This window comes from Mauremys mutica, chromosome 7 (assembly GCF_020497125.1).
Source record: "Mauremys mutica isolate MM-2020 ecotype Southern chromosome 7, ASM2049712v1, whole genome shotgun sequence".
NCBI lineage: Eukaryota > Metazoa > Chordata > Testudines > Geoemydidae > Mauremys > Mauremys mutica.
Genome location: NC_059078.1, coordinates 51,092,459 through 51,120,024, shown reverse-complemented (window position 1 = coordinate 51,120,024; position 27,566 = coordinate 51,092,459). Strand labels below are relative to the sequence as shown.

Genomic DNA, 27,566 nt, shown 5'->3' with positions numbered 1-27,566 from the left:
TTATTTATGAAACTACCTCTTGAGAAAAAACCTGAGTCTCATTGTGCATAGAGAATTAAAGCCCATGGCTTTAGCAACATAAATTAGGTGCAGTTGCTGGGAAACTAGTATGACACAAGGAAGCTACACAGTTTTGAACACTTGACCTGTTCCTAGGAGCACTCCCAAACACCCATTGAAGTTAGTGTGAATTGAGAGTGCTCAGCATCTTGCAATACCAGGCAGGCCCTAGCAAAGAGGACAAACTGTTGTTGCATAGCATACTAATGGAGATGACTAGGTAACCTCATGACCATTTAGGAAGTTAACCATTCGTATCAGTGCTAAGAGAACCAAAGCAAAAATGGACCCCTCCAGAATGGGGCTAGTGATGCTTAAGCAAATAGACCACTTGGAGCCTCACTTGGCTCCCTAGCTGCGTATAGTGCAGGACTACTACCATCATTAATCCATTAATATTGCAGGTTTTCCCTGTTGAGTGCTTCTGGAAACTGTGGTGCAATGGGAGCACACAAGTTTACTATTTCACATCTGTCGTATGCTGCCTCATCTTAAGTTGCCAAACGTCAGTGCCTTCTGTGGATCTTAGAGCTTAGAGAAGAATGCTTCTGTGTAGAGTTCAGACACTAAGCACGTTATGAATAATACTGTCTTTATTTCTACAGTGGGAGCCAAGAAGAAAGGTTTGCTCCCGGGTGGAACAGGGAATACCCTCCTTCCCTTGATAGTCTTGCTCAAGAAAGACACTCTGGCAACTTCTCTGGCAGAGAATCACTTCCTTTTGATATCCAGGCACTCTCAGGCCTTCTCAATCCTCAGTTTGCCAACAGAGAGGAAGCTTCTTTCACCTATGGAGCTAGAGATGGACCACGGAGTGATTTCAGAGGTGGGGAGGGTCATCATGATTTCAGGGGCAGAGACTTCCCACCTTCTGACTTTCAGAACAGAGACGATTCACAGCTGGACTTCAGGGGCCGGGAACCACCCTCTTCAGAATTTAGGGGCCGGGAACCTCCCTCTTCTGAGTTTAGGGGCAGGGAGATATACTCTGGAGATTTCCAAGATAGAGAGGGGCCGACTATGGACTTCAGGGCGGGGGATGTTCCTTCTATGGATTATAGAAATAGGGAGGCAAGCCGCATGAGTTACAGGGACAGGGAAGCGCATACCATGGACTATAGGGGCAGAGAGGACCTCCCATCAGACTACAGGAGCAGGGGTTCATTTGATCTGGACTTTAGAGGTAGAGATGGAGCCCATTCTGACTTTAGGGCAAGGGACATGCTTGAGTTACACTATCGGGGCAGAGAGCATTCCTATTCAGACTTTAGAAACAGGGATGTACCTGACGTGGACTTAAGGGGGATGAGTACCTCTGATCTGGACTTTAGGGACAGGGAGACACCATCTTCAGATTTCAGAAATAGGCACAAGTCCCGATCTGATCAGGATTTTAGGGGCAGAGACATGGCTCCTCCTATGGACTTTACTGACAGGGAGATTCCCCCTGTGGATCAGAATCTTGTAGATTTTAGGCGCAATCAGTCTACTATACCTTTAACAGACAGAGAGCGATCTGCCTTAAGCACAAACAAGAGAGAAGAGTCTACACGTGATGTTATTCTAGACAGATCTCCCTTTGGCATCCAGAAAGGAGAGTTTCAACATTCAGAGCCGAGAACCAGAGAAGAAGAGTCCCTTGGAGTGGGTCTTGAAATTGAGTCTTCACTAGATTTCCAGACTAGCCGTGGGCCTCTTCAAGATCGAGATGAGCCACCGCCGACCTTTGCGAATGAGCAGCAGCTTTCTGGTACTGAACATCAAAGATCAGATTCTAGTCTTGTGCTAAAGGGCGAAGGTGGTCTGGATTTCCTCGGAAGACAAGATACTGATTACAGAAACATTGAGTACAGAGATGTAGATCACCGGCTGCCAGGAAGTCAGCTGTTTGATTATGAGCACGGCAAGTCCTTTACGGAAGGAAAACCCAGCAAAGATTCTAGGCAGGATCTTCAGGTATGTGGTTTTGTAAAAACTCTGAATGAGCCAAAACAGATCCTTTTTTTATTTAAAGTATGAGAAAAATGGAGGAAAGGGGCAGCGAAGGAGATTTCCGTCCAAATCCTAGGGGTAGCAGTCCTATCCCTCTATATCTACCTTCCCTGAATGCCTTCTCGTCCTCTAATTTTCTATCCCCACTCATTTCTTCTCCACCACACATTTAACTTAGTCCAAAGTAATATCAACATAAATAATTCAAGCTATTTTTTTTAAATTTCCAAATATCTCCTGCTTTTGGGAGCACAACAAAAGTGTATGTTGGCTTGTCCCACTTTTCTTTAAATCTTTTAGAGCCCATGATTTTTCCAGGACTTTGGCCACTTCTTAGCAGTGACCGAGGGTTACTCTGAATGATATAGCATGTAGACAAGTATTTACTGGGATTAGATGTATGGGAAGGGATAGGTCAGTGGTTTGAGCATTGGCCTGCTAAACCCAGGGTTGTGAGTTCAATCCTTGAGGGGGCCACTTAGGGATCTGGGGCAAAAATCAGTACTTGGTCCTGCTAGTAAAGGCAGGGGGCTGGACTCAATGACCTTTCAAGGTCCCTTCCAGTTCTAGGAGATAGGTACATCTCCAATTATTTTTTTTTTCTTTATGGAATCTAAGTGCATTTGAAATAGCTCTAAGTTTAAAAGGCTACAACCAGCCAATACAGCTTGGAGCCATTCTGCTTATGAATTGTGCCCTGCTTTATTTTGTTATTTTGTGTATTGCGGCCAAGCGTGTCTCCATTGTAAAACTATCTTGATTCTGAACTCAAGGACCAAGATTACAGGACCTGCCCCAAAGATGTGAAACCAAGCAAGCTCATTCGGCTAGGAGGAGTGCCTGAAACTGCCACAAAGGATGACGTAAGTGGTTTTTTTTAATTCCTCCAAAGTTTATCAAATCTGTAGCAAAAGTATGTAACATCCCAAATGTTGCAAGCAGTTCTCAGCATGGTCTGAAGAACTGAAGAGATTTTTAATTAGAGAAGAAGAGCAACTTTTCTTTTTTAAACAAAAAACATAAGCAATTGCAAATCTAAAATGTATTTTCAGGCCTTTTGTGTCCAAGAGGTGGGCAGAGTGCAATTTACACTAGCTCATGATTTTTTCCGCATGGAAATCCCAGGTTTTAGGGGTGACCACGTTGCTACTTTTTTCTTGTTGTTGAGACTTTCACTGAAAGTAATGTAGAGGTGACACTCTTGCGTGCGCGTAGGTGGGGAAATGTAGTTCACTTTAGCTTGATCGCTTAAGCCTGTCTGGTGGGCCTAAGGCTTTTCACTTTGCTGTCTTTCAGGCTGCCTTATATTCCTGTATTACCTCATCTGTATTTACCTTGTAGCCAGAAAGGGAGCTGCAGGCCGCTCCATAGGCAATAGCTGGGAGGTGCTAAAATAGTATCCTATAGAGATAGAAGAGACCTCTCCTACTACACTTGAACTTACTCAAAAAGCCAACACTGGTTGCTAGCCTTCCTCTGTGAGGTGGTAGAAAAAGTTACTTCCACAGAGCTCCAATAGTCAGCCCCAGGGTGTATCTCATGGCAGTTCCAGACTCTGGGCCTCTTGCATTATAGTGCTCTTTAGTTCAGTTATGATGATCAGACTTCTTGAGAACTGTGCCTGAGAACTCGTGAGGAACTTACTGTGTCCTGAGATAGTGGGATGTTAGAGGAAATAAAGGCCAAAACAATCTCAAAGGTAATTAGTGATAAGTGATTTTAATAGTAATAAATGGCCAGAGAAGTGATTGCAACACATTAAGAAGAAAACATTCTGAATGGAGAGGACATTAAAATCTAAATAACTAAATTCCATGCACCTGAATTCTGCTGTAACGACAGTTTCTCTCTTTAAAAGGCAGTTCTCAGATGATAAGGGGACTCTGTGGGAGAATATGCCACTTGGTAATGGAGTTCGAATCCAAAACCGACAGAAATCTTATGAGAGTGTTAGAGAGAGGAAATAGAGTACAGTAAAAGCTATCTTGCCTTCCTAAAGTAGCCTTGGTTTGATGTGTGCTGTGGAACTAATGTGGACTCTTGGTATGTCTCTTTAGATTCTCAATGCTTTCCGAGCGCCTGATGGGACACCTGTGAAAGACTTGCGCCTAAAAGATTATAGTTCAGGTGAGAACGTTTTTTTCAGTGCTTCTGGTCTCAGGGAGCTGGGGTGGGGTTATCAAAAGGACTTTATCAGACTGGTGCTCACTTATTCTTTTTATTTAAATTGTTTGATGCCATAATCATAGGTAGTATGGCCTGAAAAAGCCTATTGAGTCATCTAGTTTATACCCTTGCTGGCTACAAGATTGATGGCATCAATCACAGATTTGGTACTTCAGAGGTTAAGCACATGTACTACCTGTGCTCTAGCCATGTGTGAGTGACAGAAAGCAGCTAAGCTATCTGATGAACTCCTTCAGGAGCAAAACCTGTATGCACAGTGGGCAATGTTTTTCCCCAATAGAGGTTGCCTGTTAAATCCTTTTATTTGGCAATTGGTCTTAACCTCTGGAAAAAATTCTATACAAATAGGCTTCTCATGAGACCTTGCATCACTGACAAATGTTGCTATTTTTGTAATCCCAAGCTATTGTCCTACATCCTAGCTATGAAACACAGGTCAAAATGTAATTTACACAGACACACACACAAGATTCTGGATTAGGATGGCTTTTCTCATATCAAAGGATGACTTCTTTCATTTTCCTGGTTCACTTTTTTGTGCTTCTGACATGTATTCACAAGACTTGCAGGGTTCCTTTCTAGGTGGAAAAAAAGGTGTTGAAACAAGGAAGTGCAATGGTAGGGAATGAGGGCTGATTCTTGGGGATGTTATTAGAATTACAATAGAAAGAAAAGTCTGGATACAATGGGGAACCATCTGAAAGCATCTCTCCCTGCTCTGATGATACTGAACAGCTTCTGCTCCAAAGTGAATTTTTTCATTTTACAAACCCTTAAAAGAAGGAGACTCTTGTGGTTTTTTTTTTTTTTTTTTTTAAATAAAATAAATAAAGCTAAAGTTTCTATGCTGGCCATTGCATTATACCATTGCTGGTCTGGATTACTTGCTGGATAGTTGTAATGCCTGGGGTCAATGCATTACTTATTTACAGTTGAACCAGGAACAAGGGAGTATTTCACAAAGTGAAAGCTTTAATTGCATCTTTGGTTCTGAGCAGCTGTCAAAGGAGTGATCTCCACCTTTCCATGGTCCCTTGAACAAAAGGATGTCCCATAGTGATGTCACCTGCTTTTGTCTAACAAGCAGGATTCACAGAGGAATTCACAGTGTCTCTCTGCTCCCTTCCATCCTCCTTGAGTATAACACAGCGTGGCTATCATCAAGCTTATGAAATGAATACAGTGCAACACCACAATTACCGAGCATTATATTTGTACACAGAGAAAAGCTGTGTGGGGTAATATGTTTTCTTACCTCACCCATCTTATCTCTCTAATGTCTTGGATCATCACAGCTACAACACTGTGTTTGTACACATACATACATGGTTCTGTCTGATTCTCTTTCTCAGGAGTATGTCGTTTCTTTTCAGTAAAAAATAAATTCCAACCTGGGCTTCTCTTCACAAGTCTTGCAACTCCAGTCAATTTGGATGTATAGTTAGGCTTTTGGTAAAGAGCTATTTCCCCACAGTTTCCAAAGGTGTCCAGATGTGGGAGGTAATGTCTAAAGCTGCATGCTGAGGCCTTAATGCCCACAGATAGTTATACTTTAATGCAAGAAGTGCAAATTTCCCTTATACGCTGTAAACGAAATCTTCTGTTTCAGTTCTCATGTCATCATCAGCTTTAGCAAGAATTGTATTTCTGTTATTGTAAAATAGTAATAATACTTTTTTGGTGAGGGAAATGGTTGACATTTTAAAAAAGTAGCTTATGTTCTGTGGGCTAATTTGTTCTAATTTGATTGGTCAGTAGCCCTGCTTCCTATTGACTTGTCTGCAGTAGTGCAGAATTATTCATGGTCCAGATAACCATGCTTTAGCCAGATGCATTGTTTTGACAATCCGAAGATTTGAGATTCAATGCAAAACAAAATCTGTTATTGCAACATGCCTAAGAATTTAAATACCAATCAGGAATCTCAGAAGTTATGTAACTTATCAATCAGTAATATGTGTGACAACAAAATAACTTTCTAAAAATGTGGAAAACATCTTTTCTTGATCAGGTAACTAAAAAGGTGAAAGCTTACGTAAACTCAACTTAAAAAAAGTGAGCTGAGAAACTGAAAAATTGAGCTCAAAGTTTAGTTTTTCTGAAAAGTTAAGTCTGTTTGGAAATAGGGGCCCAGTCATGATTGGGACTCTACTACTGCAGTAATGGTGTGTATGCTTAAATATGCATACAATCAAAGGCAACATCATGCTGCAAATTTCATTATGGAAGGTGCTAGGTAATACACCTATGCACACCAGCTATATTGATTATTTTGGTGAAAAAAATGACAGGATAGCTCAAAAGAGCTAGTGCTAAGTCCATCTATGCATGGGTAATACACTTTTCTATGAGTGCAAGTTCTGTGTCAACACAGCAAGAACTATATATTATTTTAACGTTATTCATGAGTCTAATTGTGCACTTCATGTTGGCAGTGTGTCTTGGAGAGAAGAGGACTGCAGATATTGGGGAAAGGAAGTGGCCAATAGCTAATAATGCTCAGTGTGGAATAAATGTCCCATAATTAGTGCTCAGATCAGTTTAATGACTGTTAAGGTCTTTTTATCGTATGTAGGTCCCTACCAAATTCACAGTCCATTTTGGTCCATTACATGGACATAGGATTTCAAAAATCATAAATTTCATAATTTCAGCTATTTAAATCTGTAATTTCATGGTGTTGTAATTGTAGGGGTCCTGACCTGAAAAGGAGGTGTGTGTGTGTGTGTGGGCTTTGCAAGGTTATTGCTGGGGGGTTGTGGTACTGCTATCTTTACTCCTGGGCTGCTGCCTGCAGAGCTGGGCCCTCAGTCAGCAGCTGCCACTCTTCAGCCGCCCAGCTCTGAACGCAGCAGTGCAGAAGTAAGGTGCAATGGTATGGTATTGCCACCCTTATTTCTGCACTGCTGCTGGCGGGGCGCTGTCTTCAGAGCTGGGTGCCCAGCCAACAGCCACTGCTCTCCAGCTGCCCAGTTCTGAAGGCAGCACAGAAGTAAGGGTGGCAATACTGTGAACACCCCCCCCCCGCAACTCCTTTTTCGGTCAAGAAACACTGGTCTCCCCCGTGAAATCCCTATAGTATAGGGTAAAAGCACACAAAAGACCAGATTTCATGGTCTAGGATGCGTTTTTCATGGCTGAGAATTTGGTAGGGCCCTAATCATATTTTGTCACGGTGAGCCTTGCTGTGTGACTTTTTTCAAGACTAGTCTGGCAAAATGTTTTTACAGTAGTTAGTCTTTCTCTGAGATTAGTAGCTTGATTAATTTATTCAGGCTTATAAAGATGCATTTTTAAAAATGATGCATGTGCATTAAGGGAAAAACATTTTCATTTCTGTACTTGCTGATCATGGAACACTGTTTCTGACACAATGGTACATGATTTTGATGTGCATACAAGCTATCTACCTTTTAGATAGTTTGGCCTAAGAGGCATATAAACAGTACAACAATTACCTGGATTTTAAAAAAAATAGAGAAACTAATCAAGAGAACTAGCTTAACTACTGTATTATGAGTTCAACCCAAACACCCAGGACATTCACGGATATGTGTTAGACATCTAATATTCAGACCAAATATGTTCTACCTTATTACCTTATGGAGTGTTAACTCAGAGCTTCCATATGTTTACGTGGTTAAGGTGGACCTCTAACTTTTGGGCTAATGCGTGTACCTACGTGTTAGAGGTACCAAGAAAATTTGTTCAGACAGGTTTTTTGTATCCCCCTACCGTAATTGTGTGTGATAGTGTTATAAAAAATAAGTACATTAATAGTTTAGATTGTTGGCTCTTCCTCTGGCCGTATCTTTTTGGAGGGTATCAGTCTTGCCAGCTCAATTAATGTCTTGAGAATGGTGTCTATAGTGTTTCCTCAAGAGTTAAGAGCCATTTTGCTCTGTAACCCCCTTTTTCTTCTTCTGATGGGAAGTACCGTATTTATCGGCGTATAACACGCACTTTTTTCCCCTGAAAATAGGGGGCAAATGATGTGTGCGTGTTATACGCCGATATAACCTTGGGAGCTATGACAGTAACCTCCAATAGGGTCCCCGGGTCCCCGCCCGACCCTCAGCGGCCTCCCTGGCCGCGTCCTTCCCCCCCCCCCCCCCGCGTTCCGCCCCCGCCGTTCGCGCCCTGCGGCCCCCCCCCCCCCCCCCCGGGTCCCCGCCCGACCCTCCGCGGCCACCCTGCCCGCGTCCCCCCCCCCCCCGCGTTCCCGGCCGCGGCCCGGCCCGGCCCGTCCCCGGGTCCCGACTCCCCGCCCGACCCTCCCTGGCCGCGTCCCCCCCCCCCCCGCGTTCCCGGCCGCGGCCCTGCCCGGCCCGTCCCCGGGTCCCGACTCCCCGCCCGACCCTCCCTGGCCGCGTCCCCCCCCCCCCCCCGCGGTCCCGGGCCCGCGTCCGCGGCCCTGCCCGGCCCCGGGTCCCCGCCCGACCCTCATCGGCCTCCCTGGCCGCGTCCCCACCCCCCCCCCCGCGTTCCCGGCCGCGACCCGGCCCGACCACCCGCCCCCCCGGGTCCCCGCCCGACCCTCCCTGGCCGCATCCCCCCCCCCCGCGGCCCTGCCTGCCCCCCCCCAGGCCCCGGGTCCCCCCCCGACCCTCCCTGGCCGCAACCCCCCCCCCCACGGCCCTGCCGGGTCCCCGCCCGCCCCTCCCTGGCCGCGTCCCCCCCCCCCGCGTTCCCGGCCCCGCGTTCGCGGCCCTGCCCCCCCCCCCGTCCCGGTCCCCGCCCGACCCTCACCGGCTGCGGCACGGCCCCGCGTCCCCGACCCCCCCCAACCCCTCCCCGGCCGCCCGGCTCCGGCCGCACCCCCCCCCCCGGCCCTGCCGTGCCCCCACCTACCGGGATGCTCGGCTCCAGCTCTGGCCGCAGCCCTCCCTGGCTCCACCCGGCCAGCCACCTGGCTCCGGCCGCTGGGCTCCCGCTGCATCCTCCGGCCGCGTGACTCCTGTCCTGGCCCGGCCACGTCCAGGCAGCGCGGTAAGGGGGCAGGGAGGGGGTGTTGGAGAGAGGGTAGGGGAGTTCAAAGTCCTTTATTTGAAATTTAAGTTTTTGTCCTGAAATTTCCCCCTTAAAATGAAGGTGCGTGTTATACGCCTGTGCGTGTTATACGCCGATAAATACGGTATGTATTCCCAGTCAGAGTGGAAGCTGAGCTAACTTTTTGGTAGATACTAGTGATTTGCTTATGAATAGCCTCATGAGAAGTGGTTATGTAATGACTAATAGCTCCCTTTTCTCCATTCAGAGTAACTTGATCTCCAGTAGTCCAGCAGGGGTCTAGGTTTTCAAGGACACTTAACCTTGTGGGTTGTGTGCGGTGGAGCTTTTAATCATGTGTGAAATGCCACTGGATCAGTTTTGTCATGTGCTTCGCTTCTTCCCATGTTACTTTCTGTAAATTTGACATGATACTACCACTGCCAGAAAAGTTTGAAGCTCTTCAAGGGATCTCACATGAATACAACTCTTCACTTCTTTTAAACCTGCTTGTACTTTAAAACCCAGACATAGCTCCTCCAAACTTTTTTCTTCAATCTTTATTTCTGCTTTTCTAGGTAGGGTTTAAACATAAAACAAAAAGACTGAGAAATGATCTTGTGTGTCCATTGTGCACAGAACATTCAGGATCACTGTATGTATGCCCTGCCCACCAGAGGGTGAGGAGCTGTCTTTATTTTAAAGGGCCTTTGGCTGCTTGTTATGAGTCATGTTACTTTAAGAAACACTGCACCAGTATTTGCCAAATACAAAGACAACCCAAAGTTATGAATGAGAGCATGAGGTTGGCTATACTCCACCATCCTCAGCCTTCTTTTCAAGTGAATTATTCCTCTGGAAACTCTCTGCAGTGGAAAGAGCATGGAAAGGTCTATTTTTCAACTGAGATTCGTGCTAGGGTTGGTATCGACGGTTGGGGAAGCTGTTTAGGGGAAATGAGCCCCAAGGAGAGGTTGCTGGTAGACCTGTGAGGATGTGCCAGCTTACTCTACGAGCGCATCTGGGGAGCCAAGAGGAGTTCTTCCCGGGCTGGGAGACCCTTGCAGAGGATGGACACATTGGCCGAGGTGGAGAACGGAGCGCCCAGAGAGGAGTCCTGTGAAGCGGAGCTGGAGGGATCAGGTGAGCCAGGGTGGAGGTAGTGTTGGTAGAGGGAGAAGTGAGGTCTACAGCAGCCTATTTAAGCACATTTTAAATTATTTCTGCATAGAAATGTTGGGAAGCAGGGAAACTTGGGGTTTGAATGAATCCCCCCCCTTTTTTAATCAAGGAGATCCTGTAAATGTTTCCTTTGAGAGCTTTGAGAGATGAAGTGACGGGAAGTTCCTGAGGGTGTTGTATAGTGAGAACTGGGAATACCTCTTTAATTGGGTAGTAATACAGGGCTGGCTTGGGTGCAGGGATGGGGGCTGACTAGATTTGTATTAGAGGTAGGGAGCATCCCAGAAAAGTATCTGAGGACAGGCACTGCTGTGACAGACCTGTGATGCTAAGGGCCCCTGTGTATGTGTGATGCAAGAACTGGACAAGGGTGTCATGTAAGGACTGAGCACCAGAGCTGGGGGTGGGGGGTGGAGGGTGCACATGTGCCATGATACCAGTGGCATGATCTTAGACTTCAGAGCAGGAGGGAGACTAGAGAGGTGTCATCCTTGCCAGTAGGAGGAGAAGAGGGACCAGTTGAGTGCAAATGTCCAATTGTGGAGGATAGGAAATTTGTATTGGCCAATAACAATAGTGCTGTGTAGGGAATTAATGGTACTACCTTACAATGTGCATGACCTCTTTTAGAAACTGCTTGTTAATAGCAGCTGTTCTATTTTATGTTAATATTTTTGGAATACTTTTTGGTTTTGGCGAGTGCTATCAGCACCAAAGACCATTTCCCATTACCTTTTTTCATAGGCACTGAATCCTTTCCCTCTTTAACCCTTTTGTCTCATTTTTAGTGACCACTGCAGCTCTTTCCCTTGTTGGCATCCCTCGAGTACTGCTCTGTAGTCCAGTCAGCAAGGGAATGATATTAATGTAGCCGCTTTCCTTTCCTGGAACCAAGCACACCAATTTGTGTTTGATCTCCATAGCCCTGCGGAAATGGCCTGGCAGGTGGACAGTGCAGTGCACTGCCACCGTGTCCTTCGCTCCATTCCACACCAGTTGTTTAACACAGTTCTTCCTGGTACTTGACTCAGGAATTTAACTTTTCTCATTCTGGCTAAGCTCTGCCACATGGACATCCCATCTTTTCAATTCGTAGGCTCCACAGGCAAACTAAAAAGGGGATTCTTCCTGGTGCAGTCTATCCCGTATATCAGAGCAGTGGATGGTTAGCATCAGAAATATTTCAGTAGATGTCTGTTAAAATTTAATTGTGTTCTCTATGTAAGGCTTATTCAATTGGTAAAAGCTCATGGTAGACCTAGTAGTTAATGCCTTGTCAATGGGGATTTTATATATTTCTCTCTTGGGTGCATCCCACGTGTTGGGGCATAAGCTCTCCCGTTTTCCTCATCCAGGGAGCATGCTAAGGGAGAGTGGTCCCTTTCTTCATTAAAGTAGAGCTCTTGCTTGTTATGTCCTGAGGGCTTCGTTGTCGCTTCACTTTGGCATACTTTTTTCCAATATAACCTAATCCCAGATCCCACATAGCAGCCATGATTGTAGCTGGAGGGACATGGCAGTCTCCTTAGACTGCTGCCTTGCATCATCACAGCCTGCAGCTGGTGAAATTGCACAAGGCATTGCTGCACCTTCCTGTCCCACCACCTCTCAAAGGCTGCAAGTACCACTACTCTGACACTGCTAGCCCCACAGTACCCGTGTTTGCAAGCTCACATACCCCATGTAGCATTTCAAGGCAAGCTGATGGTCTGGGAAGTGGGGATTGTTTGGGAGGAAGTCTGGGGCAGGATCATACTAAACTGAAGCCTTTTGTTGTTTCCTTTCAGGAGTGACTCGACTCCCTCAGGCTAATCCTCTGGAAGTGTGGATTTGTGGCCACACAGTGGTGACCTCACTGTGGAAGAGGGGTTGGTGCCATCCATATGGAGCACGATTAGGGATAGACCCCATCAGGGCTCGTGTATCGTGGTTGGGTACGAAGGACATGCTGTGGGATGAGTTGTTGTCTCTAATACAGTCTGTCGTGCAGAGGGGCGTTTTTCCTGATGTGATAATTATACACTTAGGGGAAAACGACTTGGCTCACCAATCAAGGCTGGGCTTAATCAAGAGCATGAAAAATGATCTTACAACGTTGTGTTCAATGTTTCCCAAGACAAAGATTGTGTGGTCCACTCTACTGCCTAGGACATGGCCAGTGTTAGACAAACCCCCAGGAGTTGTAGAGAAGTCCAGGAAGATGATTATTAAGGAACTCTCCAAATTTTGCAGCGTGTTTGGGATCTCAGTTTTAAGGCATGACCAGATTATGTATTCATCCCCGGAGCTGTTCAGCCCAGATGGTGTTCACCTGTCAGAGATCGGGGAAGGTATTTTCAATGCCAGCCTACGAGAAGCAATTGAATCTTGTTTGTAGCCAGCTAGAGTGGCCAGGACCAAAGCGTTGGTCCTTGCTGAACAGCGACACTGGCTCTTGTTGGTCCTTCCAGCTGGATGGACAATTGGCTTTTGACAAGTCTGCTGCAATTTTAGGGCTGCAGTAGTCCGCCTCTTGCCAGTAGAAGGCATTCCCTGGCACCTTATCCTCACCCAGGGAGGTGTCTGGGAGGTAGGCAATGTATTGTTGATAGACTCTGTGCAGAAGTACCTGACTAACTGATTAGCCCTGCTATAGAGAACAATTTATACAACAACCCTGAAATGCAGCAGCAGACAAGGCTGTCCATAAAACACTGTCACAGCTTTTTGGGACACTTTTTTGGAATACAGCTGTGCTCAGCATTTTCACCTCCCCAGCACAAAATCTGAAACTTCCTAGTCCCTTAATGAGTCAGCACTCTGCCTGAATTAACATTTCTTATTGAATTAGTTGCTTTCCTACATGATTTTGTAAAAATCCCCATCACAGATCGTTTGATAAGTATGAGATGATAAAGTGTTTAGTAGCATTTTAATTCAGGGCTCCTGTTCTGCCCCCACTTTGCCTCATAAGCAGCTTCCAACCCTCTTATGGAATTTTTTATTGATGGTCCCTGCTCTTTATTAGAATCTGGGATATTCTGTGTATATACTGTTGTAAGATTTTGTCCTTAATAAAGCTGCAACGTACAACCTTTCAATATTGTGGTTTTTTTCCCCCTCCCATGGGATCATGTCTTTAGGCTGTGACCCTTCACAGCAAGGAGAAGTGTTGTCCCTTTCAGGGTACTTAGCAGCTTTGACTGTTTTAGTCCCTCTAGGCTGAGGGATGATGGAGGGGGTTGGGGCTTCTCCAGTGAAGGGGCGAGAGGGGTCAACCCCTCAAGCCTCTTTGGACTTGGTCATTTCTGTATGCCCTCTCTCAAAGGATGCGCTGGCTGTAGTTTAAGGATAAAATTGTTTTAATCTGTATGATATATTATGTTTGCCTTCATATTTCTAAAAGTTTTTGGTATCTCTTTTGGCATCAGTGCCTTTCTGTTGGTGCAGCATTGTTGTTGTATTTTGTGTGTGTGTGTGGTGCTACCCTTTCAGTACAGAGGGGGCAGTAACTTATTTTATCATTAATAAAGTGATAGATTTTTACCTTGCCAAGAGTTTGTGGTTTTGTATTCTCAGTCTACAGTGGTGGGGAATAGGACCTGGTTTATTTACTTTTAATATTTTATTGACCTTCCTTTCCTTCAAAATAAGGGGAGAACAGAAAAGAAGGCAAAGGAACAGAAAGATAAAGGAATGGGAGGGGAGTAAAGGGGGCGTATGGAGAGAACTGGGGAGCAACATCTGAGTTTTTGGACAAGGTTTCTGTTATAACCTGTCATCCAATACCAGGAAACAATCTCTTCTGCCCCTTGCCCTTCCATCCAACTCTTCATGGCTTTAAAGAAGTCTGTCTTATTTACATATGATTTATGTAGCACACAGGTTTAGCAGAGAAATTCATATAAACCCAGAATATATTAAATGCTAAGAACTTTTTTCCTGTATATTCTGAATTCCAGTCCCACCATGAATCATCAGCTGCTGACATTCAGCATGCACTGTACTAGTGATTCCCTGTGAGAATTGGCATGGTTTGGGTAAAAGATGGTTTAATATGTTCCACAATATTTAATGGTTTTAAGGTTTTTTAACCAGTTTATTTTACTATTTAAAAATAAAATGTATAAGCTTTGCAATATTGTGTTTATAAAAGGGTGTCCCATGTACCACATAAATAAGCTTCATGTTCATCTGGGATGAGGAGTTGGCATGGGGTTGCCACGCAGTAAATGCGAGATCGTTGTGTGATAGTGTTAGAAGCTGATTATCTGCAGTGGGATTGGACTTCAGTACCTGCAAAGGCCATGGGCCAGGAAGGTCTTAAAATCAGAACTTTATCTTGGTGGTTAGGATTATGTGCCAAATGTTTGATTTTTGGTTTAGCTTATCAAGTCTCCTTTAATGTATCATCACATCACGTGAACCCTCTGCGGGAAGAAAACTTTAACATCTCTATGGGAAAAAATTAATTTGTGTAGACATTATTTACACAGAGTGTATTATGTCTTAGCAAAGATTAGGAGCACAAAATGTATTTCCTCAGTTAAATAGTCAGTGAGCTTAGTGGCTCAGGCAATGCTGCCATTTACATAGTCTTAAATGCGTACTCTTGTGCATCTCTTCCAGTAACATTGGTGTTTTGCATATTCATGCAGACCTAATCACAGCAGGAGTTGATCCTGTCTGAACTTCTGTTCATGAAGTCTAATGCAACATTTATAAAGTTGTTGGGATTTTTTTTTTTGGATGGAGGGGGAGAAGGAGAAAAAAGTTAACAAAATAAAATAGCTTTTTATGGTGGCTCATTGGTCTGGGAGGTTTCTCTGCATCAGTACAAATATCTATCTGAAGTGTTGCTATATCAAAGGTAATATAAAATTAGGATTTACTGAAGGCTTCCTCTAAAAACTCAGTTTTTTCTCCCAGGTACCTTCAGTGTTTTTTTGTTCTGATCATCTCTTTGCCTTACCAGCCTCTTCACTCCCAGGCACACACTACATTAGTATTGTTGGTTCAAGTTTGTCCATTCCCAAATGCCCTCAAACCACCGACTGTTTGCACAGGTGATGCTAATATGACAGATCTGTGTTCTCAAGAATCTGCTCGCTGTGTAAATACTGGTGTAAAATTGTTGACATCATAGCCTGCTGTAAATGTTGTCATACTAGTATCTAGATGACAGCAGCATAAGAGGAAGTTTTTAATTAGCACTTTTATTTTTTAGTTCAATGTATTGGCCAGAAATTTTTTTAACTGAAAAGTTATATTAGGATACAGGTGAAGTTAAATGTGTCTAACTTGCCCCCAAATCCACATTTTAAGATCCCTAACTATTAGCAGAATATATTACTTACAAATACGCTTTAAAACCAAAGAGTTGAATGTTAGAATTCCTATTTTACTACGTGGTAAGGAGCAAGTTCAGGCTTCTCTGTTTTCCCCAGCAAGAGTTGACCTTGCTACAGAAGTTTAAACTCAGGGTTTGCCTACACACACAGGTTTAAATTAAATGTGTTTAAAATCGAGTTAAGGTCATACAGACTCTTGTGTGGACACCTATAGCAGTTGAAACTTGTCTTCTATTGGTTTAGCTAGCATCTGCAAATTACAGGTGCAGTGAGTGGCCATACACACACGTCCACCAGTTTAATTAAATTGGCTTGAAATCTGTAATTAAACTGATGCAACTTTGTGTATAGACAGTTGCATATTTGGAATTTACAAAGGCTTGTGGCTCAAATAATGAAAATGTCTTTGCTTGTCTTTGTACTTGTTCTGCTGCTGCTGTTACTCTGTCTTACCATTTGTTAAAAGCATTTCAATCCATCTTTATGGCTGGATATTTTCAAAAATGCCAAATGGTGCCCAAATTCCTTAGATTCCCTTGAAAATCTTAAACATACAGCTGTAATCGCTTATGAAGATATATTTTTGGACTATAAACATATGACTATGAAGAGCTGCATTAACCTCCGGAGTCTAATGTGTAAATTTAAAATAAACTTGGAACGAAGGGTGCTACTTCATTCTCAGTTCCTCTTTTCGTAATTAAGTATTGCTGAGGTCTGAGTGAGACCAATATGTGATGCAGAGCCTAAGCACTTGGGGGACATTAAGGTGACAGGTATATTTGTCTTAATTTGTTTAGCTTTTGTCATTAAACTGTTCGATAGACCTAAGCACTTAAATGTTCTTGGTAGATTACAGATAACATGAACAACCAGTTTGCTGATGTGGTTACTGAATTTTGCTTTCCAACTCATTAAATACAGTTGCATGCGGTGAGGAGTAAAATGAGCTGGAAGCAATGTTGAGTGCTCTTGTCCTCTGAAATCTAGTGGGAGAGTTGGATCTAAAATGTGGTGATATGTTTTATTGTGGATTCCTTTTGCTAAATCCGTGTGGTGGCCTTTCCCCCTGCCTGTTTATCCCCCACAGCTGGGATTGGCCAGTTCATGGGCCGTGCAGAGGTGCCATTGGCTGCCATTTCATTTGGTGCCTTGTTGAAGATGCCCAAAAGGGAAGGATGCAGCATAGAGTGGCGGCGTGCCTGGGCCTGTCGCTCTGGTGAAGGAGGTGCCGCTTGACTTCCTGGACAGCCTCTGATTCAGAGCTCTGGTCCCAAGATGCCTTAGTGGGGTCGTCTTTGTGGATTGTGGTCTTGAGGTCTGGAATAATAGCAGGGAAGGTTTGTCACCCCTTTCCCCTCAGATCTAGGGGACAAGAGCAACAGGTGGTCTCCAGTCCTATTCAGGATGAGTGTAACTGGGGAATTTCATCTTCATCTGCATGGACTTTGTGACGACATTCCTCAGGCAATTGAGACCGGGTCAAGGTATCACAGTCCTTGCGTAATCTGCTCTTGGGTTGGTAGAAAAATCTATAACTCCAAAGATATTTGGGGTGTACAAAGTGGGTTTAACAAAGTTTGAGTTTTAGGAGTTGTCGGGGCCTGGTTTTGTGTGTTACCCATAGCGGAGTTTCAGCAAGTACGTGTCACAAAGCTGTTGGTCTGTTGTAGGCTTGTCTCTTCCTCAGATTGGAGGAGAGGGAGCTTGGCTCTTAGGAAGCAAACTACTCTCTTCCTGACCCTCAAGCAATGTCCCAGCTGGTGGGGAGATGGGAGTCGGGCTGAGCTGGAACAGCATTGGCATGGTTGCCCAGGGCAGCAGCTGCTCTGCCACCCCAACAGTGTGCGAGGATACAATGAATGGAGCAGATACCCCCACTTCCATGCCTGGCTATTGTGGAAGGGGCAGCTGGGTTGGTCCAGTCACCCTACTGTGGCAGCTCCTAGTAATAGTCACGATATCCTTAAAGGGGCAGACATTCCACTTCCTCTGTCTGACTGATGGAAAAATCAGGCAGGAGCTGCCCCTAAAATTAAGTGACTGCCTATGAAGTCTGTTCCTAACATCCCCCTTGCTCTTGCACAGTTCATCACAACAAGCGATCTTGTGGTGTTTGCAGGATACCCTGATTTATTGCCAGGGGATTTGTGGTTCAGAGGCATCTTAAAGGTTGGTTGCAATTGAAGATCCCAGGTGTCACATGATTCAGATTCTGTTTGACCTGGTTCAGGCCTTCCCAAGTGCATGTGCTAGCTGTTGCAAGGCTTTTTTCTTCAACGTGTTATTCATGGCTGCCTTTTTGGTGGCTTTGGGCAAGTGAGAGCATAGCAGTGTCTGCTAATGATTGTTCAGTTGTGTCTGGTCTGGAGTGACCTCCATTAGGGCCTGGGATCTGTGATGCTGACTTCAAATTGATAGGGCTGGCAGAGGATCCCAGACTTTGCTAAGGGAATGTGGTGATGATAGGATTTGCTTTCCTTGTGTGTATTCCAGGCTTTCCAGCTACCCCGTGGGAGCTGTTACTTTATTCATGGAGATGTGAAGTACTTGACCAGATTCCATTTCCCTTTGGTGCTAAAATGGGGATTATATTTCTGGGCTGAAAACTAGGTGCCTGTGATTCCCATTCTTTTGGAAGAGGGGCAGCTGCTTCTGCAGCCGCATTAGGTTACAGTGTGTTGGTGATTCAGTCTATAGGCAGTTGACAGTCAGACTGCAACCTCCTCCCTCAGTTGGGGGATGCTGCCTTCAGGATGAAAAGGATAGAACTGTTGTCCTGTTAAATATGCTGGCATTTTTGTTATGCTTGCAGGAAGGAATGATGGAGCATCTTGGCCTGATGTTTGGATAATCGGCTGCAGTGTTATTCATTGGGCCCAAAAGCAGGCTGCCAGCAGTCAAGATGGTTCCCAGTTGGGCTTTGGACACACAGCCATTCATGTGTTCTTGCATGCTGTGGGACCGGCTAATGCCGCTCCTGCATTCTTTGGCAGCTCACTCTTGCCCACTGCAGGTTCTTATTGTGCATCTTAGTGAAAATCATAGAATGATAGAGTATCAGGTTTGCAAGGGACCTCAGGAGATCATCTAGTCCAACCCCCTGCTCAAAGCAGGACAAATCCCCAGACAGTTGTTTTTGTTTTTTACCCCAGTTCCCTAAATGGCTCCCTCAAGGATTGAACTCACAACCCTGGGTTTAGCAGGCCAATGCTCAAACAACTGAGCTATCCCCCCAACCTAGTGACAGCCACTGGTGTTAACTTAGTACTCAAGATAAAAAGGGGCATGCTTCTCATTGCCAAGCTTTTCCTGCAGGTTAATTAAGCTGCTGTGGTCCGAGATGCTCCAGAAACGGATTTGGCCAGGAGCCACCAAACTCACTGGGATTGGGTGTGCCAGGAAGGGTGTGAATAGGGAGGTAGCAAAGTTCCTTCGGGAAATGGGGAGCTCGATGATCACCCATCGGGAGATTTGCTATGTGGGCCCTAACATATACAGGGGAGATGGTGTGGAGCTGTCTGCCGAGGGCTTAGATATATTTCTGGCAGACGTTAAAGAGTGGATTGGGCATTTTCTTTCCACTCTGTGGGCAGGAGGGAAAGCGAGGAAAATCCATGCTAATTACTGACGTGTCCTGTGGCAGGTGGCTGGTAACGGGCTGGTTTCCAGATCCCAAACCCGAGTACAGGGATGAGAGCTGTTGTGGAAAGCAATAATTGGGAGCTGCGCTGGACTGTTAGTGCTGAAGTTTTAGTGAGAGGTGCTGTTTCTTAACCCCTCTGACGCTGATGTTTAATAGTTAATAAAGTTGTGGCCTGTGCTTTAACCATACATTTGTGTGCTATGTCGTCTTTACTACAGCCAAATGCAAGCTTAGACATCTGGATTGAGGAATGCAGGCCATCTCTACAGAACAGGGGACTGTAGCCTGGAAAGCAGGGACTCTGGAAAGGGTTTAGGGGTCATAGCAGACCTGTAACTGAACATGAGCTCCCAGTGTGATGCTCTGGGGGAAAGGGCTGATGTGATCCTGGAATGTATAAGTGGGAGTAGTGAGTGGGAACAGAGAGGTGATTTTTACCTCATATATAGCATTGATAAGACCGATATGGGATACTGTGTCTAGTTTTGGTGTCCACGTTTCAAAAAGATGGTTAGAAAATTGGAGCGGGTGCAGGAGAGAGCCTCCGATATGATTCAAGGGGTGGCAAAAATGCTTTGCGGTGAGAGACTGACCGCTTATCAAAAAGACTATCGAGAGATTATTTGAGTTAGTGTATGAGCACCTTTGTGGAGAGAGACTGACAGGCACTAAAGGACTCTTTTTAATCTGGCAGAACGAGACCCGGTGGCTGGAAGTTGAAGCCTGACAAATTCCAATTAGAAGTAGGGCACAGTTTAACAGTCACTGATTAACTGTTTGAACAGATTACCAAGGAAGTGATGGATTCTCCATCTCTTGATTCTTCACATCCAGACCGGATACCTTTCTGGAGACATGCTGTAGCCAACATAAGTTATTGGGCTCAATGCAGGCGTAACTGGGCGAAATTAATTGCCTGTGAGAGAGATTCGGAGAGTCAGACTAGATGATCTGATTGTCCCTTGTGGCCATGAACTCTGAATCTGTTCACTTGTAGTGTTTGGATCACTTCCTGTCCTGTTTATTGGGGTGGGGCTTTGCAAAGCGTTGACACCTTAAGATCCTGGCTGGCTATGGGATGGAGAGGCCCTGCCTTCTAAGGCTGTGTTTGGAGTCAGAGTTTGGGGGCAGCATGGGAGTCTTTCCCCACTCCTCTCCTATAGCCAGAATTGGAGTGTACATGGGCACAAGGGAGGTGGTTCTCTCTTAAGGGGGATATTTAGATCTGCTACTAGGCAAGGCTACCATACCCTTTGGGACCTTGCCTTGGCTCACCCTCCCTTGTCCTGTTGGCTGGTGGTCAGTGGTGGGCTGCTATTGGTGGTGCATTAGGGAACAGTTACGTTGAACTCCTGATGTGCACTGGGCATAGCTGATAATCTGTTGTGGTATAAAATTCCTATACTGCAAATTGGCAGGTGCAATGAGGGGTGTTCCGCCCTGTTCATAGCACCCAGAAGCATGACCAGGAGTGGGAGTGGGGGTTGACTTAATATTTTTTCTGTTACTGTTGCAACTTTTGGCAGATGTCCAATGCAGGATAGTTACTGTTTCAGGGGCCGATTTGTGGATCCCATGCTTGTACTGGGCTCCTGTGACTACTGTGCTAAGCAGGATGGGGGTTCTGGTTGCCATGTCATGTACAGATGGAGGCATCCCTCATCTGGACCCTGAATCCTCACAGAAGGTGATGGTGGTTGGGGATGTTGGCAACTGGGCTGAATCCCTCGCGTCCCCTTCAGTGTATGGGATGCCTGGATGATCAGCATTTGAGAGCCTGGCTGGATCATTAGCTACTGGCTGGTTTGGGCTGGGAGCACTGTTTCTTATTTCCTCTATGTTGCTGTTTCACAGGGCATGGCTACACTTGAAACTCCAAAGCACTGCCGCGGGAGAGCTACAGGTACTCCATCTCCACGAGGGGATTAGCTTAGCTGGGGCACTGTTTACACTGGCGCTTTACAGCGCTGTAACTTGCTGTGCTCAGAGGGGTGTATTTTCATACCCCTGAGCGAGAAAGTTGTAGCGCTGTAAAGTGCCAGTGTAGCCATAGCCTTAGCTAATAAAGTTGTGACCTAAGCTTTAACCATCTGGTTGCGTGCTGTGTCTTATTCACCGGCAGTGTCTGGGACAAGGAAAGTCTTTAGAAGGTGCAACCAAAACTAACAGACTGGCTGAGAATCTGAGTTTCTGCATTGTGTGACTTATGCTGACAGTGTGTGTCCTATGTTAGAAATCCAGATTTCTGGAGTGGTTTTTAAGTTTGTTTTTGTCATTTCCAAAGGTGTGTTTTAGAGGATGTTTAGATTATAACAAAAAAGTCTGTGTTTTAAGATGTAATGGGTAGAAATTTTTGAAAGCACCTAGGCGCCAAGGTATCAAAGTCAGTTTTGAAAAGAAAACTGAAGTCCCATTGACAGTCAATGGGGCGTTGGCTTGTAAGTGTCTAAATTAGTGTTGAAAGTGACCTCACTGCAGATTAAGCGGTGAGGGCTGTTGGCTGGCTTGTTGGAAAAGATTTGTGCCCCTCTAAGAGCTAGTGACTTTCTGCTGCAGGCCAGGTCAGCATGGGGGGAAGGAGGGGGAAGCAGAACTGGAAGAGAGGGGGGGACCATATAGGTCCCTGCCGGTGCAGGAAAAGCCCTCTTTTACCTGGATATGTGGGGTTGGGGCTCCCAGCACATGAATTTAGTTCCTGCTCATTCAGGATTGGGGCAGCATCAGCAGTGGCCCAGCTGGGTTTGGGGATAGGGCAATTCAGGGATTTGGGCATTGGCATTCTGAAGTGTACAGAACGTACATGAAACCCCATGTGGGAATCAGTGTTAACTTTCCATTGTGTTCTCTTCCAGATGCTGGCAGACGAGCCAGGCAGCCGGTGGTGTGGATCTGCGGGCACAGTATTGTTGACTGGGCACATAGGCAGGCTTCCAGTTTGGCTGGTGGTCTGCAGCTGGGCCTCAGTGATGAGGCAGTCTTGAGCTGGCATGGGAGGAGGGGCATGTTATGGGACCAGCTGATGCCCCTTCTGCACACTTTGGGGGCCCATGGGCAGGCTCCAGATATAATTGTGGTTCACCTTGGGGAAAATGATTTGGGAACGTGTAAAGGGGTAGACTTAATGATCAGAGCTAAGAGGGACTTGGGGCAGATCCTTGAACTTTTCCCAGGAGTAAAAATTGTGTGGTCGGACATGCTGCAACGCAGGGTGTGGGACAGAGCTTTGAAGCCCCCCCGGGTCGACAAGGCTAGGAGGTATGTGAATAGGGAAGTGGCCAAATTCATGGATGGCATAGGGGGATCGGTAATTTCGCATCCGGCCATAGCATACAGGGCACCAGAATTATTCAGGGAGGATGGGGTCCACCTGTCAGATTTGGGAGCTGATCTATTTTTGGCTGATATTAAAGAGGGCATTAGGAGATGTCTGGGAACCTGGCTAGGTATTTGGGGGAGGCAGCCAAGCTAATTGCTGATGTCTCCTTGTGGCAGATGTCCAGTGAAGGTACTCTGTAGGGAAGGGATACAGTGATCAGATAAAATGGATTGGTAAAGGGTTTTAAGGAGATATTCTTTAAAGGAGCGGAAACGGGAGTGTGGGGCTCCTATGACTGGTACGGCAGGGAGCGAACCCCCTTCCTGTGTAGCCCCCCTACCCTTCATTCGAGGGGGGGGGCGGGATGGTGAAGTCCTAGCAGCGGGTTGGCTGGGGACAAGGGTGGATAAGGAGGAGGGCTGACGAAAGCCCCCAAGTATATATTGAAACGATTATGGAATTATCTGCACTGTACACTTTTTTTTCTGCTAGCTACTTCCAGATGTTTATGAATAAAATTGAGGCCTAATTAAACCACATCCAGTGTCTCCTGTCCTCCTTCTGGCATAGTTTGAGAATAACCTTACCACACAGTAAGTGGTGAGGGCCATGGTCTGGCTTATTGGAAAAGGTGTGCTCCCATCATGGGCTAGAGAGCCAGGGAGTGACTTTCTGCTGCAGCTGCAGACCAGGTTAGTGTGGGGACTTGACCTATTGCCCTCCTCCACCAGGGACTAGCAGAAGGGAAATTGTATAGGTTCATTCCAGTGCTGTAAAAGTCCTCTTTTATCTGGACCAAGCAGAGGAGCACCCACCTATGCTAGTGGCGAAATACTGGGTATTGTCAGCATCTGCTGTGGCATTGCCCTAGTCGCTTTTTTCTCAGGGGCTGGGAAGGAATTTTTCCCTCAACTCCAGATTGGTCAAGGTGAAGTGGAGGGTTTTTTGCCTTCCCCACAGCAGGTTTGAGAGGGCTTTGTTGGGGCGAACATGAAAAGGAAATAGTTATGATGTTGTAATCCGTATTTTAAATGTGGGCGGATGTCCAATGCAGGTACTCTGTAGGGAAGGGATACAGTGACCAGATACATGGATTGGTAAAGCGTTTAAAGGAGGTATTCTTTAAAGGAGCAGAAACAGGGGTTCAGGGCTTCTATGACTGGTACGGCAGGGAATCAACTCTCCCTTCTTTATAGCCCCCCTTAACCCTCATTCGAGGGTGGGGATGGTGAGGTCCCAGCAGCAGGTTGGCTGGGGATCAGGATTGGTAAGGTGGAGGCTGACGGAAGCCCCAGGGTATATATTGAAATGATTCTGGAATTACCTGCCCTGTACACTTTTATCTGTGAGTTACTCCCAGACATTTAAGAATAAAATTAAACCACATCCAGTGTCTTCCTTCTGGTATAAACGGACAATGGGATTTAGATGCTTTTGAAAAATTTACGTGATGTTAAATACGACTTAGTGCCTAGAATTGATAACGTTGTGGTCAATGTTAACTCATTTAAAACCACTACTTTTCCAGTCTACACTAGGTGTAAAGTGGGGTTTAATTTGCTGGTTAAAATGTGTTAGCTAACACATTAAAACCTGGCCATTTCTTCTAGACTGGACATGTCCTGAGGCTATTGGCAGTCTCACTTTGGAAGGTCTTTAGTTCAACTTTGGAAATAAGGCTGCTGAGGGAGGAGGCAATGTCACATATTGTTAGCTTGTCATACTTGACCATGTTTCTTTTGAAAATGAAGCAGGTTTTGGTAAAATTCATCAAAAATCTGAGGCTATCAAAAATGCCACTTGTTACTTCACTAGTAGAAGCCACAACTAACTTACACTCTTTTTAAGTCTTTGTGCCAATGTTAATCAAGGCAGTTTTCTAATCATTGAAACGAACAGGGTTTATTCTAAAAATTCCAAAATAAAAAAAGTTCTCTTTTTCACTCCTGTCTTGTTACGATGTTCTTTATAGTGGATTTAAAGTTCAAAGTAACATGATTTTTCCTTTGCAAATGTCATCAATCTCATATAAGGAAATAATCTGAGATGGCTAAAGGGGAGACTCAATTCAAGATGCATTTGAGATAAATTTCCTTACCTACATTACAGATAACATCTTGGATTATTAAAGCCTAAAACGTTTTAAAATTCCAGTTTACTCTTCACTACATACCCTGGCTTATTTTGTCTATTTTAGTTTTGACACTGAGACTCAGCAAGTTCAGTTTCACTCTCATTATAGTCTGTTTCACTTTCAGGTTCTCCAAATATTTGAGTTTGGTTGAAATTAAAAGAAAAATATTAATCTTAAATTTCATAAAGATCATAAATCTAAATTTTGACCAAATTAGAGGATTGTGTCTTTAACACTATACACCTCTACCCTGATATAATGCGACCCAATATAACGCGGTAAAGCAGCGCTCCAGGGGGGCGGGACTGCGCACTCGGGCGGATCAAAGCAAGTTCGATATAATGCAGTTTCACCTATAACGTGGTAAGATTTTTTGGCTCCCGAGGACAGTGTTATATCAGGGTACAGGTGTAGTTAGTGATATGCCAAATAGGCACTGGAAGTTTTCATGTGTCATTCTTAAACAGATATTACTTTAAGAAATATTTGCTTAATAAGCTTTACTGAATTCTGTGGACCCAAAGATATAGAAATGAGTATACAAAGAGAGGTACCAAAATACTGCTAAACCAAGAACTCATCCATAATATCCAATAAACCAATGGAAGATTAAAGTATTAGAGCTCAATCTTGTGCACTATATTAGATATTTATTTCTAGCATTTCAGATATTGTGGAATGGTTTAATCTTATGTTTGAGAGCAGAACATCTGTCTGTAAGTCGAGAGGTGGAATGGATTCAGTGGTCTGTATGAAGGTTAAGTAGTACTTTTACAATGTTCATGAGTTATTTCACTGGCTAAAGTTAATACAGTAATACTTTCTGGTATATATCTGCATGCTTAGTAAAATTTGCTGATTTAAAAAATTAATTGACATGCTTAAATGTCTGTGCAATCAGTTTTCTTGCAAAATGTCCATTATAAATTCAGGAGAAGCTTTTGTCACTTGGAAATTAGTGTCAAACTTTCCCTTACCTTTTATCCACACTTTAGTGGACATGTTTTTCTCAAGTGTATTTAAAAGTTTGAATTAAGATTTCTAGGTGATCGGGGTTTCCTTTGGGATTGGAGGAGACTATGCCCTAGTCATGATTTCCTGATCCCAGACTCCTGACGCATGGATTCCTTCACTGGCTTGCTCCCACCACCACTCTCATTGGGGCTTTTTCATTCCATAGAGTTCTAGATTGGTGGCAAGAGTGAGTGCCTGGAAAGTTCTCTTGCTAGGGTGCCTCGCTGGCAGGACGACGTGTTGCTGGTGCTACTGGCTGACTGGATTTATCCCTATACCGGTTTTACCCCTTGAGGGAGGGGCTAGGATGCTCTGCACTGAGCTAATACCATCTGAAGTAAAGGCCTAAAAGGTGCCTAACTTGTGTTGCTCTTTTTCCCCTGTCCAGTACTAGGGAGACACAAAAGTGGTGAGCACAGCTGGGGGCTGTGAGGGATTTAAGGGAAAAGAAAGTTGATTTGTATTTACTTTTTATAAAAAAATAAACTATTTTTCAAGTGGAAAAAAAAAAAACAACTTTAGTAGTGTAGCTTCATGCAGGCTACAGACCTGTCTTTCCTAGTAAGGATCACTCCTGCCTGGGCCCTAATCCTCCCATGAGAGAAGGGTGCTGGGCTGAATCCCTTGCCTGCAGAGGCACCAACTTTGAGAGTTCCCGGGAGGGGCGGGGTGGTCGACCCCCTTCTCGGGCCCTGTGCTGCCCCTGTGCTGGGAAAAATCCTTCAGCAGAGAGAAAAGCCAGGCATTCCAAAAAGCTGCTTCATATTTAAATGAACCGTGATAGCAGCCTAGAACTGACCTCTTCCCTTCTGACTAGGTCTAAGATAGTCTTTGCAATGTTTCCTCCTCCCCCTTTTTCTAATCTGTGGGTGAAAGATCAAGTTAAGATGACTCTGGATTTTATCATGTGATCTTAACACAAACTATTGGATGTGAACATAATTTTTTCACATTCAAACAGGCCATGGTATGGGTCTGCTGTGACTGTGCTGCTGTTCCACTTTTATTGGCCATCTTTGATTTTAGCACTTCAAAAAATGTCTCCACTCCCCAAGTCTTGGGTTTTCATTTTGAGTTTGGTGCTGTGGGTACTACAGTTAATGTATAGAGTCTGGTGATCACCAGATCTAATTGATTGGTGCCTTTCTAGGGGACATAGAAGGACATGGAAGGAATCCCATAGCTTTGTTGCATCCCTGTCAGCCTATGTTTCTAGCTTATAGCTATTTATACAAATTGACTGGAACACACTGCACCCTTTCTTCCTGGCTTTGTCAGAAAGGATGCTCCTGCATTTGATTTTATTGTGCTTTTGGCCAGGAGCAATCTCCTTAGTCAGATGCTAATACTGTTCTGCATAGTTCAGGAATGGGGCGGAGACAGAAATCTCAGCCCTTTCCCTGCTGATCTTTGTTAGCAGTCTGAAATGTACTCCTGACTTTACTTGCTCTGTTCTTTTTTTGTGACTAATTTAGTACATTCTGCACATGGGTGACTTGTAGAGGATCACCCCAAATGCCTCTGACATGATTTCAGTTCTCGTGGCCTGTCCCAGACTGAACATCTGGTCTGGAGCTCTCTCTGGGCACAGCATGGATATCCTAGGGCTTGCACCATACTGTTTTCAGTTCCCCATTATTTTTTTTCTTACTGCAAGGATGCAAGTTGGAGGGAGAGCTAACAGCAGGTGAATGAAAATTCTGCCAGAGTTGCTGA

The 27,566-nt window shown here is 45.0% G+C and overlaps 1 protein-coding gene across 1 annotated transcript in view; it reads left to right on the top strand.

Moving 5' to 3' along the window:
• RBM6 (RNA binding motif protein 6) overlaps nucleotides 1-27,566 on the top strand; it is a 155,533-nt gene that overhangs the window by 32,763 nt on the left and 95,204 nt on the right. Inside the window, exons 3-5 of the mRNA XM_045023212.1 lie at nucleotides 666-2,016; nucleotides 2,826-2,915; nucleotides 4,110-4,179. Of these exons, the coding sequence (XP_044879147.1) occupies nucleotides 666-2,016; nucleotides 2,826-2,915; nucleotides 4,110-4,179 (1,511 nt within the window). The remainder of the gene's footprint in view (nucleotides 1-665; nucleotides 2,017-2,825; nucleotides 2,916-4,109; nucleotides 4,180-27,566) is intronic.